Source organism: Pituophis catenifer, unplaced genomic scaffold (genome assembly GCF_029215685.1).
Source record: "Pituophis catenifer annectens isolate HBS135680 unplaced genomic scaffold, rPitCat1.0.hap2 SCAF_3, whole genome shotgun sequence".
Taxonomy (NCBI): domain Eukaryota; kingdom Metazoa; phylum Chordata; class Lepidosauria; order Squamata; family Colubridae; genus Pituophis; species Pituophis catenifer.
The window spans coordinates 75,161,122-75,182,125 of NW_027256883.1; the positions used below are offsets into that span (position 1 = coordinate 75,161,122).

A 21,004-nucleotide genomic window follows, 5' to 3' on the forward strand; every position below is an offset into this window, starting at 1 on the left:
ATCTGTTTAAGAAAGACTAAATTACATCTGCCTATAAACAACTTTTTTGTTAATCTTTTGGTAATAATATACTTTAAAGATGCATAAGAACCTGAACTTCTGGTGTTTTTTGGTATGTTCTCTGAGGGAAGACTATTTGTGTTAGAAATGAATCAATCTTGAGCAAAAGAATCTATCTCTGTTTTAGCTGTGTGCTTTACTTACATCCAAATTAGGAATGATAGTGATGGGGAAGGAGAATCAGATGATCCTGAAAAAAAGAAGCTACAGAATCAACTTCAAGGTAGCCTTCCATGAAGCTCTTAATATTTTGAACACAAATGTTTCTATCAAGTTGTCAGATGAAGGGTGCAAGATGTTAAATATTAAGCGCACTTTCCTATCACCCTTATAATGAAGTGGATTTCATAAGTAAAAAGGCACATAGGATATTTTCAAACCTGATACATACACTCTTTTGCTTCTTGACTATTTGTAAATAGTTATTCCTTTTTCAAACAATTTTGATTTCTTACTGATCCTAGCCTTTCAGTTCTTATAGTAATAATAATAATAATAATAATAATAATAATAATAATAATAATAATAATAATAATAATAATAATAATTTTATTTCTATACTGCCCTTCTCCCGAAGGACTCAGGGTGGTGTACAGCCTATTTAAAAACACAAGACAAAACAACGATTAAAATTTAAAATGATTAAATAGATTTGGCTCAATTTAAAACCCCAGAAATTTAAAATACCCCAATTTAAAACTATTATGTTGATAGCCCGGCCTGGCGGAACAACATAGTGAGCAAGATTATGGTTTTCTGCTGCACAGTTTATCAAATTGACTAATTGACTTTGTTTTTGTGGGAAGGTTAAGGAAAATCTTCATTATGAAAATATTAAAGAATGTAAGGAAGAGCTTTTGTGTTTACTGGCATCATCCTCTGCCATCTCTTATGATGTTTTATGAGGACAATTCCATTATTTATTCATTTACTGAGGAAAAAGATTCAAAGCTACAAATCATGTGTGACAAAACTATCTGAACTTTGGCTTTCAATAACTGGTGAGCCTCCCTTGGTCAGGAATAACTCAAACTAAAAATTTCTGATAATGGTTGATCAATCATAAATGCATATTGGCTTGGAAGAGTTTTGGCCCCTTCTCCTTTACAGAACAGTTTCAATTCAGGAATGTTGATGGGCTGCCTTGCATGAACTGGCCACTTCATAAGATTTCTATAGAATTAAGATCAGGACTTGGTCATTTCAAAACATTAACTTTTTTCTGATTTAACCACTTTTTGTTCATACGACTTGTGTGTTTTGAATTGTTCTCTTACATTTACAACATGACCATTTTCTCTGGAGCTTCAGTTCATAGATAGATATCCTGACATTTTCCTGTGGAATTTGCTGGTAGAATTCAGAATTCATAGTTCCATCAATGATAGCAAACTGTCTTGGTCTGGAGGCCCATATCATGATACTGCCAGCACCATGTTTCACAGATGGAAAAAAGTTTTTATGCTGGAATGCAAAGGTTGCCTTTTATCAAACGTAACACTGCATTGATACTAAAAAGTTATATTTTGAAACACTGTCCCAATAGTTTTCTGGATTATTGACATGGTATTTCAGAAACTGTAAATAGGCAACAATGTTCTTTTTGGAGAGTAGTGGCTTTCTCCTTGCAATCCTGCCATACACACCATTGTTCAATGTTCATTGACATTCTCAAAAGCAAGCCTTAAATTCCTTAGATGTTATCCTAGGCAACATCTAAGACTTCCCAAAGTATTACGTAGCTTATTCTTGGTGTGATATTGGTTGGTCGACCACTCGATGGTGACATTAAATTGCCTCCATTTGTACATGATGTGCCTGACAGTGGCCTGGTGGAGTCCAAACTGTTCAGAAATAGTTCTTTTTTTTAATGTACAAAAGTCTATTACATATACCAATTGACATGCTTATCCAATATCTCTATTTATAGCTTGATTTGACATCCAATTATATCATTGACTCCAAGATATATAGTAATCTGTGTCCCCCCCGTCCTTTCAGTAACATAGTAAGTTGATCTGATTCCGCACAATTCATTATTTTCTGAATTACTACTTGTTTGGGTGGGCTAACATCTTCCAGTATTGGGCCCATGCCAATCTTGCAGCTGTTGTTATATGCAGCAGCAGGTACCATGCCGTTCTATTAACATTTTCGGGTCTTATCCCTAATAAAAATACCTCAGGATGCAATTGTATATGTTGCCCCAACATTTCATTGAGCCACTTCAGAATATTCTTCCAAAATTTCATTGTCTCTCGGGAGGTCCACCATTGGTGGAAATATGTGCCTTCTTTAACGCCACATTTCCAACAGACTGAGGGTGTTCCAGGGAACATTTTTACGAGTCTGGCCGGCGGTAAATGCCATCGATATGCCATTTTATATATATTTTCTTTATATTCTATTGACCGGGTTAATTTCACATTCTTAGTCCAAATTTCGCCCCACCTCTCAGGCTCTATTGAATAACCTAAATTCTCCCAGGCATGAACCGAATTCTTTGCACCTTCCTCACCTACCTCCATAGCCATAAAGAATTTATAGCATTTAGATAACACCTTTTCATCCACCCCCAATAATATTCTATCCAAAATCTGCACCTCTCGGCTAATCCCAAGTCTCTGTCTATCTCTCATATACTTACTGCTAATTTGCATGTACATCCACCAATCTATATTCACTCCTTGTTCCTGAAGTAACAATTTAGTTTTTAACTTCCTGTTCGTATCTAATATTTCTTTGTAAATCAATTTTTTCTCCGGATTATACAGACTCGGATAGATCACAGCTTCCACAGGTGAAACCCAGAGTGGTACCTTATTATAATATGTTTTCCTAATTTCCATCCAACTCTCAATCCGGACTCCTCGCACGTGATGTTTCGTAAAATGTGCTGGGGGTTTGCCTCTCTCTATTTCCTCTCTCCTATGGTGGGAGAGAGGAAATAGTTCTGTAACATTTTCCTGCCTAGTGAACATCAACAACTGTTTTTTTGGAAGTGCTCAAAAATATCCTTTGTTTGAACCATGGCACCCTTCTTGTCTTATGAAGAACAGACTTCGACAGAGTATATCCAGAATTCTGTTCTTTAAATAATGTAGGAATTCCCCCTCCTCTTCCCCCACTTACCCTTGATTATCATTCTGTTAATTGAAATGCCTGACCCTAATTTCCCCTTCAAAGGAAGTTATAATCCTAGAAGTTCATATCCTTTTGCCACACCCAGATATTTAACTTTGGATCATTTTCATCAACTAATAAGCATAATGTTTTTGACTCCTTTATTTAATTTGGTTGTTTGTCTAGTTTTAGGACTTGCTTGGAGAAGAAATTCCATTTTAGTTCATATTTATGCAGAAATGTTAAAAATTCAAATGCATCCACAAACCTTTTAGCATCACTGTACTATGGTCAATTGATATGAGGGGTCCTTGGTGCTCTCTGAGCTTGCATGTTTTCTTGCAGACGTTTCATTACCCAAACCAGATAACAACATCAGTGCTAGTAAGGAGTGCAGTTTGCTGTCAGTTTATATTCTAGAACCGAGATGGCGAACCTGTGGCATGCGTGCCACCTCCAGAGACTCTTAGAGACTCCTAGAGGGGCTCCTAGAGACGCCTAGAGAGGCTCTGGAGGCTGGGGACAGCAAAAAAACATCACTTCCTGTCCCACCGGGAGTTGGGAAATGGGCCTTTGGAGGGCCTCCGAGGGAGTGAGAAAGGCTGTTTTCACCCTTCCCTGATAAATAGAGAGGATCTGGAGCCAGGTAAGAAAGAAAAACGGGCCTACCAGGCCATCGCTTGCCAGGAGTGGGTTGGGGGTTTGTGCGTGCATGCGCAGGGCAGGGCGCATAGAATTATTGGTGTGGGCACGCACGCACGCGACTCTCCCCCACCCCCCTCTCCTGGCACACGATGGCAAAAAGGTTAGCCATCACTGTTCTAGAATATAATAATAGCAAGCATCATGTCAATCCTGAGCTGCAAGTATTCTCCTTTATTAGAATTGATATGAATAATATAAAAGGGCATGGGGCTGTCTTATGGATTTCACAGCAATCTAAGGGCACAAAATAAATTTCCCCTGTTTACTTCTTGGAAGGTGAACCAACATGTCTTGGTTCACTGTGATCAAGTTAAAATTCAGATTTAAAGAAAAACATATAGGATCTTTACATTTTGGCAATCATTCAGTGAATTTTTAGTATTAGTATTGTAGAAATTTGCACTTAGTTTGGATTAGAATAGTATTTCAAGTAGTAAAATGACCATAACTTGCTCACTTGTTTTTGTCTGAAGTAAACCATAAATATGCTATGTTTGAATTCTCGTATTGTCAAAAAAATTGTTTCAGATTCTACCTTAAAGGAGATGTTTTGATTTTTTTTTTAAAGGAATTATAGTATGGAATGTGGTTACCTATGGCACGGGTGTCAAACTCGATCATGTCACGTGACGTATTGTGATGTATCACGACATTTTCTGCCTTTGCAGAGCTGGGGTGGGCGGGGCCTGTGCGTGAGCATCCAGCCCATGGACCACCAGTTTGACAGGCCTGACCTATGGTCTTTTGCTTTACAGGTGCCATTGTCATGGAACGACCAAACGTAAAGTGGAGTGATGTTGCTGGACTAGAGGGAGCAAAAGAAGCCCTCAAAGAAGCAGTAATACTACCCATTAAATTTCCTCACCTTTTTACAGGTAAAGGCAAGTGAATATGCAATCAGTGCCTTCTTGGCCTATCCTCAGGTGTTTGAGATACAGAGTACAACTAAGGTCATTTAGCTTTCATAAGAAAGATACATGCAGCGTAAGTGAGGCAATACAGTTAAGAAATCTGTTCTCGAAGAATAATAGTTATGGCTAAGTGCAAGAATATGAATGTATGGAATTACCTGATTGGCTGTTTTTGGACTACATATCTCTATGGAATTTTGTTGCTATGTAATGGAGTAAAAATTTCAGTTCGTGTTTTTTGGTTGTATATTTGTTTTGTTTATTATGCTAGTCATGTGACTGCTTGAATAGACTGCGCAAATTCTTGAACCAATGCCCAAGATTTGTATCTTTATTACTGAAGAACTTGCTGGATACTGGAGCTTTCCATCAAATGCATAGAACTAGTGTAATGTAGAACTCACTGAAGTGAGACTAAAGGCTGGAAACACCTAGATTAGTATCTCCCAGTCAGTTTAATTAACTATATTTGGATATAAAATAAGCTAAGCAGAGGCATTAGGTACTGACTATGTTCCTGGAAGGGAAGAATAAAAAGTGATAATATTTTTCATCATCTAAATAAAATCTTACTCTGCCCAGAAATTCTAACTACGAAAGCTATTAATCTTATTCTTTAATAGAAGTTCATAAAAAACACTCAACTTTGGTTTCGGTTTCATTGTAGAGAAGATTGGTCAACATAAAATTTGTGTAATTATATTACACAAATAAATAATCCTTGACTTACAACAGTTCATTTAGTGCCCATTTAAAGTTATAACAGCACTGAAAAAAATGACTTATGACCGTTTTTCACACAACCGTTGCAGCATCCCCATGGTCACATGATGAGTATTCAGATGCTTGGCAATTGATTCATATTTATGACGGTTGCAGTGTCCCCGGATCATGTGACCCCTTTGTGCAATCTTCCGACAAGCAAAGTCAATGAGGAAGCCAGTTTACTTAACAACCATGTTGCTAACTTAACAACTGCAGTGATTCACTTAACAACTGTGGCAAAAAAAGATCATAAAATGGAGCAGAACTCACGTAACAAATGTCTCACTTAGCAACAGAAATTTTGGCCTGTTGTTGTAAGTCAAAGACTATCTGTATTTCTTGTTTTAAACCAGCCATCCCCAATCTGGTACCATTGAACTACATTGGGTAATTAATTGCAGTATTTTAGTCAGTATGGCTAACAGTATGGGTCTAATGACATTTGGGACAATTTCATTATTGTGATGAAGAACATAATGTTCCAGGGTCCGAGTTATTTTAGTATGAATGTTAATCCCCCAAGTTTTGAGATTCTGTAATTCCACTTCCAAGACAAGTGTGGCTTGGTATGTGGAATACAGGTAGCTTCTCCACTTTGTCCCTATGAGTCTCTACTTGGTGTTAGCTTTGGACAGAAAGAAATCTTGCTAAGGATGGCCATGTTTGTATGGATTGCAGTAACTCCCACAATCACACCTATGATCCAGTCTGCATTGAGTGCTGCACAGAATTCCTGTGAGAACACAGCCAAGTGACATCAGCTCTATCCAATTCACAAATGCAGCTCAACTTCCTTCTCTACGATTAAGTTCTGACCTGGAATTAAATAACAAAACCACTAGGCTGACCAAGCTGTCCAGATTAAGCCTGCGCAAAAAGGGAATGCAAAAGGGATTTTTTAAAATTGCAAAATGTTTTTTGAAAAGTTTGTGACTGTACGTGCTAAATGAGCAGGGAACTTACTAGATTTTCAGAAAACATAATGTATCATGTCACTCATTTATTTTTAGGGAAGCGAACTCCCTGGAGGGGGATCCTTTTGTTTGGACCTCCAGGAACTGGGAAATCCTACTTGGCAAAAGCTGTTGCAACAGAAGCTAACAATTCTACATTCTTCTCTGTATCATCTTCAGATCTTGTCTCAAAATGGTTGGGAGAGAGTGAAAAGTGAGTAGTAACTGATCAAACAACTTAAACATTTGGAATCTTAGACCCATAAATAAATTTAAATAGACAACTCTTGCCTAACCTAAAATGTTCAAAATAGATATAGAAATAATTACACTGTGGAGCAAGGTAGGCAAGCTGCCACTGATACCTGAGTAGAATTGCAATATTCTGGCATGAAGCTTCTCTTCCTCTCCCCATTCCAATTTATTATATTCAATCTATGCCGGAAATAGAAACTATGGGTATCTCTGGTTAATTTATCCTTATGAGGACTGATTCTATTGTTCTCCATCGCTCTGTCATGTATCACATGTATAATTCACAGCAGCAAGACCCATTTTATAATAGTTAACTATTTTTAAAGAATTATTCAATAACAGGTACATAAGAAAAAAAAATCAAGAAAAAAACCAATGTATTACTCTGAATTTCTTACTGAGGAAGAAGTAAAACAGTGGAGTTTATAAAATAATTTATACTTCTGTACAGGTGTAAAAAAAATTGACGGCTTTGCATCTTTCAGGATACCCATTGATGGGGAAATGCTAGGATCTAAGATACCTTGTTGGGAAAATTGAATGCAGAGCTGAATAAACAGCTAAATTAACTGATTTTTTGTCTTCTTACACTATTTAGCAAAACAATGTGCTACTCTCTGACCAGCAATTTTCAATGTCTGACCAATATTGTCTAGATTTTGATCCAAATCTAGGCATTGTTAGAATTTTATTCTCTGCTGGAAGAGGACAATACCATCTTCTGCTCTCTGGAGCACTACTTTCAGATAAACCGTTCTATCATATCTTCATCAGAATAAGCATTTTTGCTTTTAATTACTGGGCCCCATGTCCCCTCAACCATTCATTGTCCATATTTGTATGGACAATCCAATAGTGGAATGAACTAAATGTAAATTTTATGCAATTTTTATGTGATCGAGGGATAAGACTAGGGAATAAAAAGATGTTAGGATGATTAAATAAACATAATATCAGAAGAAAAGATGGTTTTATAAATTTCTCTTGTGGATTACTGCCCAAAACATGTATCCTTCACAATTATATCTTTTAGAAATGTTTAAGACCATCCAATTCTTATAACAACTATTTATCACAGATTATCTAACTCCTTTGCAGAAAGGATGTTTGCTCCAGCGATCATTAAAAGCTGTCCAAGAATTTGTAACTTTACAGTTTAATTTGGGAAAACATATATAAAGCAATTGAATGAAAGTCATTTTTATCTGAATGACTGATATCTTAACTAAAATTTAATTGCAAAAGCTTTAAATGCCTTCCTACATATGGTAGATTAACATTTTACATTAACATTTTGTACACATAAAAAGTGGTTGTCTTGCTATGCTTTATCACTGCCTTTTACTTTAATATAATTTAAATTGCTTCCTAGGCTGGTGAAAAATCTATTCCAACTTGCCAGAGAAAATAAACCTTCAATTATCTTCATTGATGAAATCGATTCTTTATGTGGTTCCCGAAGTGAAAATGAAAGTGAGGCAGCTCGGAGAATTAAAACAGAGTTTTTGGTTCAGATGCAAGGTAAGATTATTAAAGTACTTTTAATACTTGATTACTTGATTAGAGTACTTTAAAGCATGAGTGTATATTACATAATGACTATAAAATACAGTGGTGTTTAATGAGACTACATGCATCAGTGTGTTTAATATATAATATGTGGAGCTGAAAGTTTTATGGTATATTTATTTTGTAACTGTGAAATATATTCTACTAATGGGCACTTATTAAATTCATTTGTTTTTTAGGAGTTGGAACAGACAATGAAGGAATTTTGGTTCTTGGAGCTACAAATATCCCTTGGGTTCTAGATTCTGCCATAAGAAGGAGGTAAAGAATCTCTTATGGTTTGAGCCAGAATGGCTCATGTTTCAGAGCAATTTGGACTGGAAAACTGATTTTACATCACAGTTAAAGCATTTCCTTGTTTATGTAAACAGCAGATTTTTTGACAGCAAAATAAATGGTGTGTTATTTTATCAATATCAAAAAAGGGCACCAGGGTAGCATAACGTTACATTCTTATAATAAATAGCAATAGCCCTTAGACTTACGTGCCACTTCACAATGCTTTACAGCCCTCTCTAAGCAGTTTACAGGGTCAACCGATTTAATTAATTAAATTTAATTAATTAAATTTATATGCCACCCCTCTCCGAAGACTTAGGGCGGCTGTTGGCCCCAACAATCTGAGCCTCATTTTACCTACCTCAGAAGGATGGAAGGCTGAGTCAACCTTGAGCCAGTGAGAATTGAACTGCTGGCAGTTGGCAGTAAGCAGAATGAGCCTGCAATACTGCATTCTAACCATTGTGCCACCACAGTGCACGGATAGAACACTTTGTTCCATTTAACAGGAAAATTTCTCTATTAAAAACATTATTTTCGCATAACAGGAAGCAGTGACTAAAAGAAAACTAGGACTGAAGCTCAAACTTGGCAAATAATACTGGAAATATTCTGCCTTAATTCTTATTCCCAGTTCTGGTTGCTGATCCAGGAATGTTATACCCCAAGCGACTCCTTAGATTTAGTTCTTTATTTGCTGTCTTGCAAAAATTGTTTTGATAACTTGTTTAATTTAGATTAATAAGAGGAACGTGACCGTCATGTTCATTATTTGAAATGCTGTATTATGGGCATGGATAAGAGTTAATATTTCTGATTTTTTTAAATAAGGTTTGAGAAGCGGATTTATATTCCCTTACCTGAAGATCATGCAAGAGCTTCAATGTTTAAGCTTCATCTTGGGACTACTAAAAATACCTTGTCTGAATCAGATTATCGGGAACTTGGAAAGCGAACTGATGGCTATTCAGGGGCTGATGTTAGCGTCATAGTGCGTGATGCTCTAATGCAACCAGTTAGGAAAGTTCAATCAGCAACACATTTTAAAAAAGTGAGTAGCTGGATTTCTTTTCTTTTTTTTTTTCTTTTTTTTTTGTCAAGAATAACAAAAATACTGCCTAAGGGACCTGTTTTCTGATTCCATGTCTCTGAAATGCAGCATGAACTCAAGATTTCCTCATCTCAATCTAATTTTTTAACATTTATTTCAGTTTTAAGAATTAGGGCCTGTTTCTAAATCTCAGATCTCTTGGGAGAGGAACTGTTGGAGATCCTAGTGAGAAAGTTAAATAAAATATCCTGCCTTTCCCAACCTCTCCATCTACTACCTCTTAGTTCTTTTACTACTACTATTATAGGGGTATGTATGCAATGTACAATGGCATAGTACAAAGATGGCAGAGAGGTTGATACCAATATATACTGGTATATATTACGTGGGAGAAGACCCGAATAACCAAAGACCTACATACAAACACCCGCGAAAACCTGAGAAAACAATATATACTAATATATACCTGATTTACTCTTAATAGCAATAGCACTTAGACTTATATACCGCTTCATAGTGTTTTTACAGCCCTCTCTAAGTGACTTTACAGAGTCAGCATACTGCCCCCAACAATCTGGGTCATTTTACCCACCTTGGAAGGATGGAAAGATGAGTCAACCTTGAACCTGGTGAGATTTGAACTGCAGCTGGCAGTCAGCTGAAGTAGCCTGCAGTACTGCACTCTTAACTACTGCGCCACCTCAGCTCTTAAGCTTAAAACTGAAGTTTAATCAAAATGTCCCTGGTTAGATTGGAATGACTTTTAAAATTTGTTCCATTCTTCAATAAATTTATTTCTAATATTATTGAGCATTACAATATTACTACCCCATGTGGGAGAAAGCCTATTTTCCAACCTATTCTTCCATTTCCAGCATTTTGGGGGGGAAAGAGCTATCCATTTAGCAATTATGACTTGAATGGCAATAAAACATCTTGTACCAGTTTTCTCTAAGTATAACATTTGAGGTGTTCTTGATGTTATTCTTCCACTGAAATTGTTCCATATCTACAACTATATTCATATTTTGTTTCTATTTAATAATAACATGTTTACCTCTTTCAGTTCAACTGAGTTGTATGTAGTAGATTGTACCTTAACAGAAATTGCTAATTGTTCACTATTAAATGTTCAGAATGAATTAGAAGATTTTCAAGTTCAGTTAAATTCTGAACAGTCTCTCTCACTTCCACGGTTTTCTTGTTGCAGTGCTGCTGATTTGAGAATATTGAAAATAACTGAATGTGGAAGAGTTTTGTATAACAAAAGACTCAAAAGTCTTTTGAGTAACAAAAGTAACAAAAGACTCTTACTCTATTAATAACGTATTGTAAAGTAAACAATTGTCTATCAAGCAATTTTTTTATTTTTCAATTGTTCATAAAAGTAGACATTCAGCAAGGAACCAGAAGCGATAAGGTTTATTATTTCTTATATTTAACAAATGTAAGAAAGTTCATGTACCATATTTCTTGGAGTATAAGATGCCTCAGACTATAAGAGACTTTTTTGGGGAGGAAAACAAGAAAAAAAAAAATCTGCCTCCCAGCAATTTGCCTCCTTGCAGCAAAGGCAATCCCTGCAGCCTGAAACAGCTGATGGTCAGGAGGCCGATCCAACCGACAATCAGCTGCTTGTGCTAATGAGGCTGAGCTGAAACTGAAACGGGCTGTTTGCTGCAAGGAGACAAATGCTGGGAGGCAGAGGCCAAAGGATGGAGGCCGGCAGGTGGTCGGGGCTACATTCAGTGTATAAGACGCATCCAAATTTTCACCCTTTTGGGGGGGGGAAGTGTGTCTTATACTCCAAAAAATACGGTATATCAACCGACATATATCTGCAGACTCTGTAGAAGGTCTTCTTTCCATTTTGAAGCCTATATGACACAATTGACATAATAATATGATCAGCTAGGCCACCTCATTTCTTTTTGTAGATTGCTGATTGTTGAATCTAATCCTTGGCTTTTTATTTGACCATATACTTCTGTGTTATAATTATCTATACCTTGTTATCAATAGGAGTTGGAATAATACAAAAATTTTTAAAAAGTCTTGGTAAAAATATTGAACTTTTTGCCGCAAGTTTTCTTAACCAGGACAAATGTAATTTCTTTCATTAAAATCAAATGAGTTACATAATGTGTTTCCAAACTGGTAAATAATTGTTCTTGAATAGGGTTTTGTTTTTTTGTCAGAGAGTTCTGTATATTTAATCTTTTTATCAATAATGTTAAAGCTGGTTAGACAAAAGATGAAAAGTAATTTTTGTATTTGTTTTGTTACTATTTTTGTCAAAGAGATTTCTATATATTCAATCTTTTTAGGAGCAGTGTTAAAGCTGGTTAGACAAATGATGTTACACCTGTATCGATTAACTAACCATTATTCTTCTTAATTGTATACACTTCTAAATATTTTCAGTTCTGACCTCAAAATTCTTGTTTGTTTCAAAGGTGAAAGGACCATCGCTATCAGATCCCAATGTTCTAGTAGATCTCTTAACCCCGTGTTCTCCAGGGGAACCCAATGCCATTGAAATGACGTGGATGGAGGTACCAGGAGATAAGCTTCTGGAACCTGTTGTTTGTATGGTCAGTATTTATTTACTATGAATGTTTTGACTTTGGCCTGCTGTAGCATCTTAGAATAAAGATCACAGATTCAATCAGGGCCTATTTTCAGAAATCTCAAATATCTTCTAAATACTTATGGACTGCTAACAGTGGTATGACAGATTGCAAAGCATGCCTGGCTAAGAACAAATGGAACCCTATACTTATCCTGATAAACCCTGCACAGACTGAGCACCTCCCTCTTGTGTTTTGGTGCATGTCCTTTTTTATATCTGAAAATCAAGAACTTTTGTGCATGTTTGTCATTCTGTATCAATCTATAAATCCTAATGGCTACTATTCTAGCTCACAATCACCCTATAGACAAAACTTTGAAGCTGGGTGTCAGGTTCCAAGTAATGCATCCTTCACAAATTGAACCCTGAGGCATTCTTTTTCTCAGAGCACAAATTTATTTAGATGCACCATATTGGGACTAACTAGTGAAAAGCCAGTACTAAAGTTCCTGGGCTTTTCACATCAGTATAAGTTTCAGTTTTGTCAGGTTTCCAAAACAATCGGTCACATTGTCCAACCAAGGTGGGAACTGGTTGCTTGGTAACTTCTCTCATCCTCCTCCAGTCAGCGAGCCACTGGAATGTACATGACTCATTGGCTAGTTATGCTGTGGATGCTGAAGGCTCCAAGCTATGTCAAACTGAATTAACGTTAGAACACTCCAGGACACAAACAATCCCACACCCACTTAAAATCCAGGCTTGACACTGGGGTTATTATTACTATTATTTTAATTAAAACTCATGACTGTGAGCATATTTAATAATCCTGCCTCCTGTTTCCCTACCATAACAATCTTTGAGCTGATTTGGATTGAAAAAGAGCGAGAGAGAGAATGACTGAGTTACCCAGATAGTTTTCATGCCTAAGGTAGGCCTAGAATTCAGTGTCCTGTTTCTAGGCCAACACCTTTACCACTATACCAAACTGGTTCTTTATATTACATACAGTGCAAGTTTATGTATAAGTACATAGGAACATATTGTGTCAAAGTAGATAACAATCATTTAACTTAGTTGCTCTGATTTACCAATAATTCAAGATTCAAAATGAAGTCTTTTTGAGTCTTTGAAAATGCTAATAATTGAACTGAAAATCTTTTTTACACAAATCAGGTATGGTACCAGATAAGGTTTTTTTTAATTGTATGCTGTAATTTATGCGTAATGTTAAATTATTAAGCATTATTATACTTAATAATTAAGAATTCTCAGAATTCTAATTCTCGGAATTCTGTTCTGGAATTCTGAGTTAACCTTAAAACTTAAATGGTTCGTGAATTTTTGCTATCCGAAAGCTTCTAAAGATTGAATATTAAATATGGGATGTAATAATGTAGGCCAAAGAAGATTAATAATTCAAGATTCTTACTCAAAAACCTACTGCATTGTTTTTTTTTTTTTTTTTTTTATTGCAAAAGTTTTACAATTACATTTTCACCCCTTTTTTCACCCCCCCACCTCCCTCCCCAAACTTCCCATCCACCCTAACCCTCCCTAACCCTCCCCCCCCAGACTTCCCTATTACATACTCATAACTAATAACACTAATATATAAACCTGAACCCATCCCTCCCCCTATATAATTTTTCCTCTTTGTCTCTTTACATAAAAATATTTCTAATACATTATTTTCAAATAAAAGCTATTTGATACTTTCTGGTTTGGTATTTGTTCTGAACATATTCTATCCACCTTTTCCATTCCCATTCGTAAGTCTCTTGTGAACAATCTTTTAGATACGCTGAAATCTTCGCCATCTCTGCAAAGCTGGCCATCTTCAAAGTCCATTCCTCGATAGTAGGCAAAGCTTCATTCTTCCAATATTTACCTATCAACAATCTAGCTGCTGTTATCATATACAATATTAGTTTTATTTCACCCCGTGTAAAACCCTTAACTATACCCAATAAAAACAATTGTGGAGAAAATTGAATTTTTTTCTTCAAAACATTCTGCATGACCCACCAAATTTTTATCCAAAAAGCCTTAACTTTCCTACAGGTCCACCAAACATGATAATATGTAGCATCTACACAATCACATCTCCAACATTTTGGCTGAACATTAGGGTACATACATGACAACTTTTTAGGATCTAAATGCCATCTATAAAACATTTTATAAAAATTTTCTCTCAGGTTTTGCGACTGTGTAAATTTAACATTCTGAACCCAAATTTTTTCCCAAGTTTCCAGCATCACTGGTTCTTCAAAATTCTGTGCCCACTTAATCATACAATCTTTAACTAATTCCGTTTCTGAATCTCTTTCTAACAAAACATTATACAGCCTTTTAATATGCATTGGACCTTTCTCTCTTATATGTCTAACCAATTCTTCCTCATGCAACATAATACCAGTTTTTTGGTCCTCTTTCCATCTCATTTGTAATTGATTATATTGTAACCAGGTTAAATTAATCCCTTCGTCCAACAGTGTCTGCAATGTCTTCAGCTGCCATCTGCCCGCATCTGTAAAAAGAACCTCTTTGTATAAAAACCCCCCGAGTGACATTATATTTGTATTCCACAAGGTATGACCAAGATCCAGCCATAGCGGTATTTTATAATCCCATTTGAGTCGGTGCTTCTTCCAAACTCTCATCAAAGAATCTCTGAGTATATGACTTTTAAATACTTTATCAACTTTATCATCATAAAATAAATAAGCATGCCATCCAAATTCAAGATCAAAACTTTCTGCATTCAATATTCCAGCCTTTTTATTTCCAAACCAGTCACTTGTTAAAGTTAAAGCTGCTGCATCATAATATAACTGTAGGTTTGGGAGTTTAAGGCCTCCTCTTTCTGGAACATCTTGCATAATTTTCAATTTCACTCTCGGCTTTTTCTCGTTCCAGACAAACTTATTCACACCAGACTGCCAGACTTTCAGTTGTTTATCACTTTTAAGCACCGGAATCATTTGAAACAAAAACAGAAATCTTGGCAAAATATTCATCTTAACTACTGCTATTCTTCCAAGTAAAGACAGTTGCAGCTTTTTCCAGGTCTCCATGTCTTTCTGAACCTCTCGCCACAACACCTCGTAATTATTTTGAAACAATTTCATATTTGATTCTGCAACCTGAATTCCAAGATATTTTACCTTAGGTACAATTTCAAAACCTGCCCTCCTTTCAAGCTCATGTTTACGATCTTGTGTCATATTCTTAACTATCATTTTAGTCTTTTTTGAGTTCAGTTTAAAACCTGAAACTCTACCATAGTCTTGTATAATGTCGTTCATCAGGATTATTGATTCCATTGGTTGTGATAGGGTAACAACCAGATCATCTGCAAATGCCTTTATTCTATAATCCTCTTGCCTTATCACTATACCTTTCAAGATTTTTGAGTCCCGTATTATATTTAGCAAGACTTCCAATGTTAATATAAATAAAAGTGGGGACAACGGACATCCCTGTCTTGTTCCTTTTTCAATTTTAAACTCTGTCGTCAAACTTCCATTAATAATAATCTGTGCTTTTTGCTCTTGATAAATTGCTGAAATCGCCTGTATAAATTGGTCCCCAAAGCCCATCTTTTTTAAAGTCTTTAGTAGAAAGTTCCAATCCACTCTATCAAAGGCTTTCTCCGCATCCAAGAAAACCAGCACTGCAGAAATCTGTTTATTCTTATCAAGATATTCCAATAAATCTATTACTTGCCTTACATTATCCTTCATATATCTGCCCTCAATAAATCCCGCTTGGTCCTCATGAATCACTTTTTGAATTACTGGCATCAACCTGTTGGCTAATACCTTCGCATAAATTTTATAGTCTGTATTCAAAAGAGATATTGGTCTGTAGTTCTCTGGTTTTTTAGGACCAACTTGTTCCTTTGGTATCAAAGATATATAAGCAGTTGTCCAAGATGGGGGTATTTTACCCCCTTGTTGAATATTACAAAATAAATCTCTAAGTTGTTCCACCATTTCAGCTTGTAAAGTTTTGTAATACACTGCTGTCAAACCATCCGTGCCAGGCGCTTTAGCTGTTTTTAGCTGCTTAATTGCTGCTATTATCTCCTCCACTGTTATAGGGTAATTCATTCTTTCCTTTTGTTGATCAGTAATTTTTGTAATTCTCTTATCCTTTAAATATTTTTCTATAAGTCCATTCTGCACCTCTTCTTTGGCATATAATTTAGTATAATAATCCACAAAAGCTTCTTTAATTAATTTTTGTTGAAAAATTTCTTTCCCTCCAATGTCAATACTATCAATAGTCCGTATACTTTGTTTTTTCCTCAGTGTGTAAGCCAACCATCTGCCCGGTTTATTAGCATTGCAAAATGTATTATGCTTTGCGTATTGTAAACTTGTTGCAACTTGTTCCGCCATAAGCATTTGAAATTGGTCTTTCAAAAGTTTTATAGCACTTCTTATTCTTTCATCTGTTGGGTTTTTAATAAGTAACTGTTCCTTATTCTTTATTTCCATTTCCAACTCAGATCTTTTCTTTTGTCGGAACAGTCTGTGTTTAGAATTCATGTAGATAAGTACCCCTCTCATATAAGCTTTACTAGCGTCCCAAACAATTTCAATTGGGGTACCTTTATTCAAATTTATTTCAAAAAATTCTTTCAAATGCTTTTTAAGTTCTATTGTATTTTTTTCATATCTAAACAAGTTCTCATTTAATCTCCAAGAACGTCTCTCAACCTTATCCATCTCAATTTCTATCCATACAGGGCTATGGTCAGTCAAAGTTCTTGGAAAAATCTTTGTTCTTTTTGTCTTAATAAGTAAATCATTTGACAACAGAATAAAATCAATCCTAGAAAAGGATCTATGTCTATCGGAAAAAAAAGTGTAATCCAATTCATTCGGATTATGTATTCTCCAAACATCTTTTAGTTCCATATCTTCTTTCATATCAAAAAAAGTCTGCGGTAGTCTAATTCTAGACTTTGCCAAGCTCTTTTTATCTAATTTAGAATCAATTACTCCATTCCAGTCTCCCATAAATAAAATAGATCTATAGTCCCATTGCAATATTTTAGTATGTAACATCTTGTAAAAACAATCCTGTTGTTGGTTAGGAGCATAAATTCCAATCAAAAGAATTTGACCATTTGCTGTAAGCAATTCAATTGCTACAAACCTACCATCTTGATCTACTTCTATAATTTTTGCTGTTAATTTTTTATTTACATAAATAACCACACCATTCTTTTTCTGCGAAGTTGAAGATATATAATGCACTCCTAATTTTGAATTTATCAAATATTTCTGATCTTGAGTTGTGATATGTGTTTCTTGTAAGCAAATTATATCATTATTAAATTGTTTCAAATATGTAAATATTTTCTTCCTTTTCTGTGCTGAATTCAACCCATTAACATTCCAAGATAGACACTTAAGGGTCATCGGCCTGTTTCTGGAGCGCAGAGCAAAATATTTGAAGTTCATCCAAAAGCTTCGATCTTGCTCTTCCCATAGCTCCACTCTCTTGTGGGGTACTCTTAGCTGCCATCTTGTCTTGTCTTTCCTGTTGTTGTTGTTGCTTTTGTTTAAGTAGCTTGGATTGAGCTCTAGTTATACGTTGATCTTTAACTTCAGTCAGCTGAATCAAATCCAAAATTGGAGAAGAATCCAGCAAGGGCTCACTCAGAAAACCTCCTTCTGCACCTTGCACATTTTCTAATTCTTGCTTGGGCTGTTCTTCCGACTGCCTCTCTTCACTCTCCTTAATCTCCAAAACTGTAGATGTACGTGGAGATGGTGTTCTTTCCTTAAGAATAGTACTATAAAAATGTTGTGCCTTCTCCACGGTATTCAATCGATATCCTTCTCCCTTATATCTAAAAATTATCCCAGCTGGTGCATCCCACCGGAAGGGTATCTGTAAGTCTTTCAGTTCCTTAACAAGAAAACCAAACTCTTTTCTAGCTTTCAGCATTTTAGGAGGTAATTCTTTAAAAATTACAAGTCGTGAGCCCCCCACTTCTACAGAGGTGTGAAAAGATTTTTGGAGGATTTCATTTCTAATTTCTCTCTCAGTAAAGTATATGACCACATCTCTAGGCAGTTGTCTTTGTCTGGCCACCCAAGAGTTGACTCTGTAAATTTTATCTATTTTGTGAAATACCAAATCAGGGTTAACTTGTAAGATCTTAGCCAGGGCTTCAGAGCAAACTTGTCTCAAATCCTGTCTCTCCTCCTCTCGAATTCCCCGAAGCCGTATGGCAAATTCCATCGCCCGGAATTGTATCATGACAATCTCATCTTCAATTCTCTGCATTTTATTATCAGCTTCTTCAATTTTATAGTCATTATCTTTCATCCTAACATTAACTTCTAATTTGAGTTCTTCAACTTTAAAATCAACTTTCCCAATAAAATTTGCCAGGCCAGACGCCACTTCTGATATTTTTTTGGTCACCATATTTTGATTCTGCTTCACCATATCTTTAACTTCATTAATTTCCTGCAGAAATTCCTCATGTGATTTTTGAAGTTTATGATCTATTTCCTGTTGAGATTCTTGAAATTTTTCATCCAAAGTTTTAGCAATAAAGTCTTTTAAATCTCCCACATCAAGTTCTTTTTTCTGAGTTTGTAGTTGTTGAGCAGGGGGAAGTTGCGTTTGATGTTTGTGTGTGGGGGATCCCCCCCCTAATGCCTTCCCTTCCTGCTTCTTTGAAGCCATTGTGCCACGTAGGCTAATTTTTCTAGAGAGGGAAGTTCTTTTTCCTTTCCCTCTTCCACAAAAGCTTCTAAAAAAGTCCCCCAAATTTAGTCAAATAAAACTGAAGTAAAGCAAAGTCAAATTTTAGCAAAAAGAAATGTTTTCCTTTAGGTAAGACAACTTTGTAGCAACTTTTCAACTTTGTAGCAAAGCAGAGAGGCTACTGCATTGTTATTTAGAATTAGGTTTCTTGCATAGCAACTCAACACTGTGATGTGAATTTGTAATAAGCTATGCAAATTATCCAATCTGCAACGTAATTTTCAGTTTCTGTTGAAGATATTTGTGAAATGTAGCCCTCATCCACTGAAAGATTTTCTACCTTTGGCTTATGGCATAACAAGTTTCAGGATCCCAATTAAATTATGGCTTAATGTGTTGTATGAACTCAGTGATTTAATTTCCTCAACTAGAATTACAGTCATATGCAAAAGTAAGTATACCCCACTGATTTTTTTAACTTTTTCAATATATTTAAATATACAGATATTTGATCATTTCAAGAATAGTAATAGATAAAGGAGATATAATAAATATGTAAGAGCCGTGGTGGTTCAGTGGTTAGAATGTAGTATTGCAGGCAAACTCTGCCGACTGCAAGCAGTTCGATTCTCACCGGCTCAAGGTTGACTCAGCCTTCCATCCTTCTGAGGTAGGTAAAATGAGGACCCAGATTATTGGGGACAATAGGCTGACTCTGTAAACTGCTTAAGGAGGTCTGTAAAGCACTGTGAAGCAGTATATAAGTCAATGTGCTAGTGCTATGTACCATTTACATTTTGTAATCCTTGGTATAGATAAAAATGATTTTACAGCCTTTTTTTAGTGGTTAGGCAAATGCTGCAGTCATTAAGCAAACCAGTAGTTTGCTATGGGTGCAATTTTACTGAAAACTGGAAGTAATTATCCATTTTTGGCAAAGCCATCATAAAACACAGTCATGGGACCGTGCAAACAGCCATAAATGCAGCTCGGTTTCCAAGAACCCAAAGTTCAGTCACTTGGAGTGGGGGGATGACCATTCTAACTTCGAATACAGGTCATAAGTATCCCCAGATGGGACCATTGTAAATTTGAACGATCACTATGCAACCAGTAGCAGGTGACTAACCATACTTTTTCATATGACTGTATCTGTCATGAATTAAAAAGTATCATTATCAGTTCATTCACCTTAACACGAAGGAATAGTTTCCTTGAACACAAGTTATTTACAATATGAGCTCTTGGCTTATAAAAAGGCCTGCAGTCATACTTTGGCGACTTCTAAGCAAGTAATAGTATGCTTCTCTCAAAAGTGGGAAAATGAATATGTATTATAATTTTAGTTACAAAAACATTATGCTTCGGTAGGTGACAGCACTTGGCTGATATTATCAGGGCTCCAAGTGGTTTAATACTTGGATGGAAGAAGACTTGCAACTACCAGAGCTGTAGGCTGCACTGGGAAGTTGAAAAATACCCTAGAAGAGGGCAGAAGGCAAGTTTCTGATCTAATGTTGCTAAACAGCTGCCCACAAAGTCTCCAGGCATCATTGTTGACTAAAGGAGACCTTGCCTTTTACAAAGGTGATCGGTGAGTAGGAGCTGCCCTCTAGCAAAACAACCTTCTTAATAACTTGACCCAAATCCAGGGTTTATCTCTTGCTTGATTATATATCCAGATAATAGTTATTGCACAAGCAAACAAACACTATAACTTTAGATGCTATTTACAAGATTTTTTTAAAATAGTGGCCCGATTTAAGAATTTTTTTTTCTTCTATATAAAAATTTAAACTTCCAATGTTAAAAAGTAGCTTAAGTAATTTTATGTGATAAAACATTGAACTAAATCTAGACCGAAGCTAGGTTCATATGCTGTATTAGTTCAAAATCCAATTTGTTTTCCAGTTGCTTCACATATTGCATGAATCCATCTAATTATTGTGTGTGTTTGTGTGTGTGTGTGGTGTGTATCTTGATGCTTAAGCAATTATGGCTTAGTATAATGTTCCAATTT

The 21,004-nt window shown here is 35.8% G+C and overlaps 1 protein-coding gene across 1 annotated transcript in view; it reads left to right on the top strand.

Moving 5' to 3' along the window:
* The window catches only part of VPS4B (vacuolar protein sorting 4 homolog B), a 34,999-nt gene that overhangs the window by 5,343 nt on the left and 8,652 nt on the right, over positions 1-21,004 (top strand). Inside the window, exons 4-10 of the mRNA XM_070940756.1 lie at positions 216-283; positions 4,644-4,763; positions 6,575-6,731; positions 8,145-8,293; positions 8,521-8,602; positions 9,452-9,671; positions 12,128-12,265. Of these exons, the coding sequence (XP_070796857.1) occupies positions 216-283; positions 4,644-4,763; positions 6,575-6,731; positions 8,145-8,293; positions 8,521-8,602; positions 9,452-9,671; positions 12,128-12,265 (934 nt within the window). The remainder of the gene's footprint in view (positions 1-215; positions 284-4,643; positions 4,764-6,574; positions 6,732-8,144; positions 8,294-8,520; positions 8,603-9,451; positions 9,672-12,127; positions 12,266-21,004) is intronic.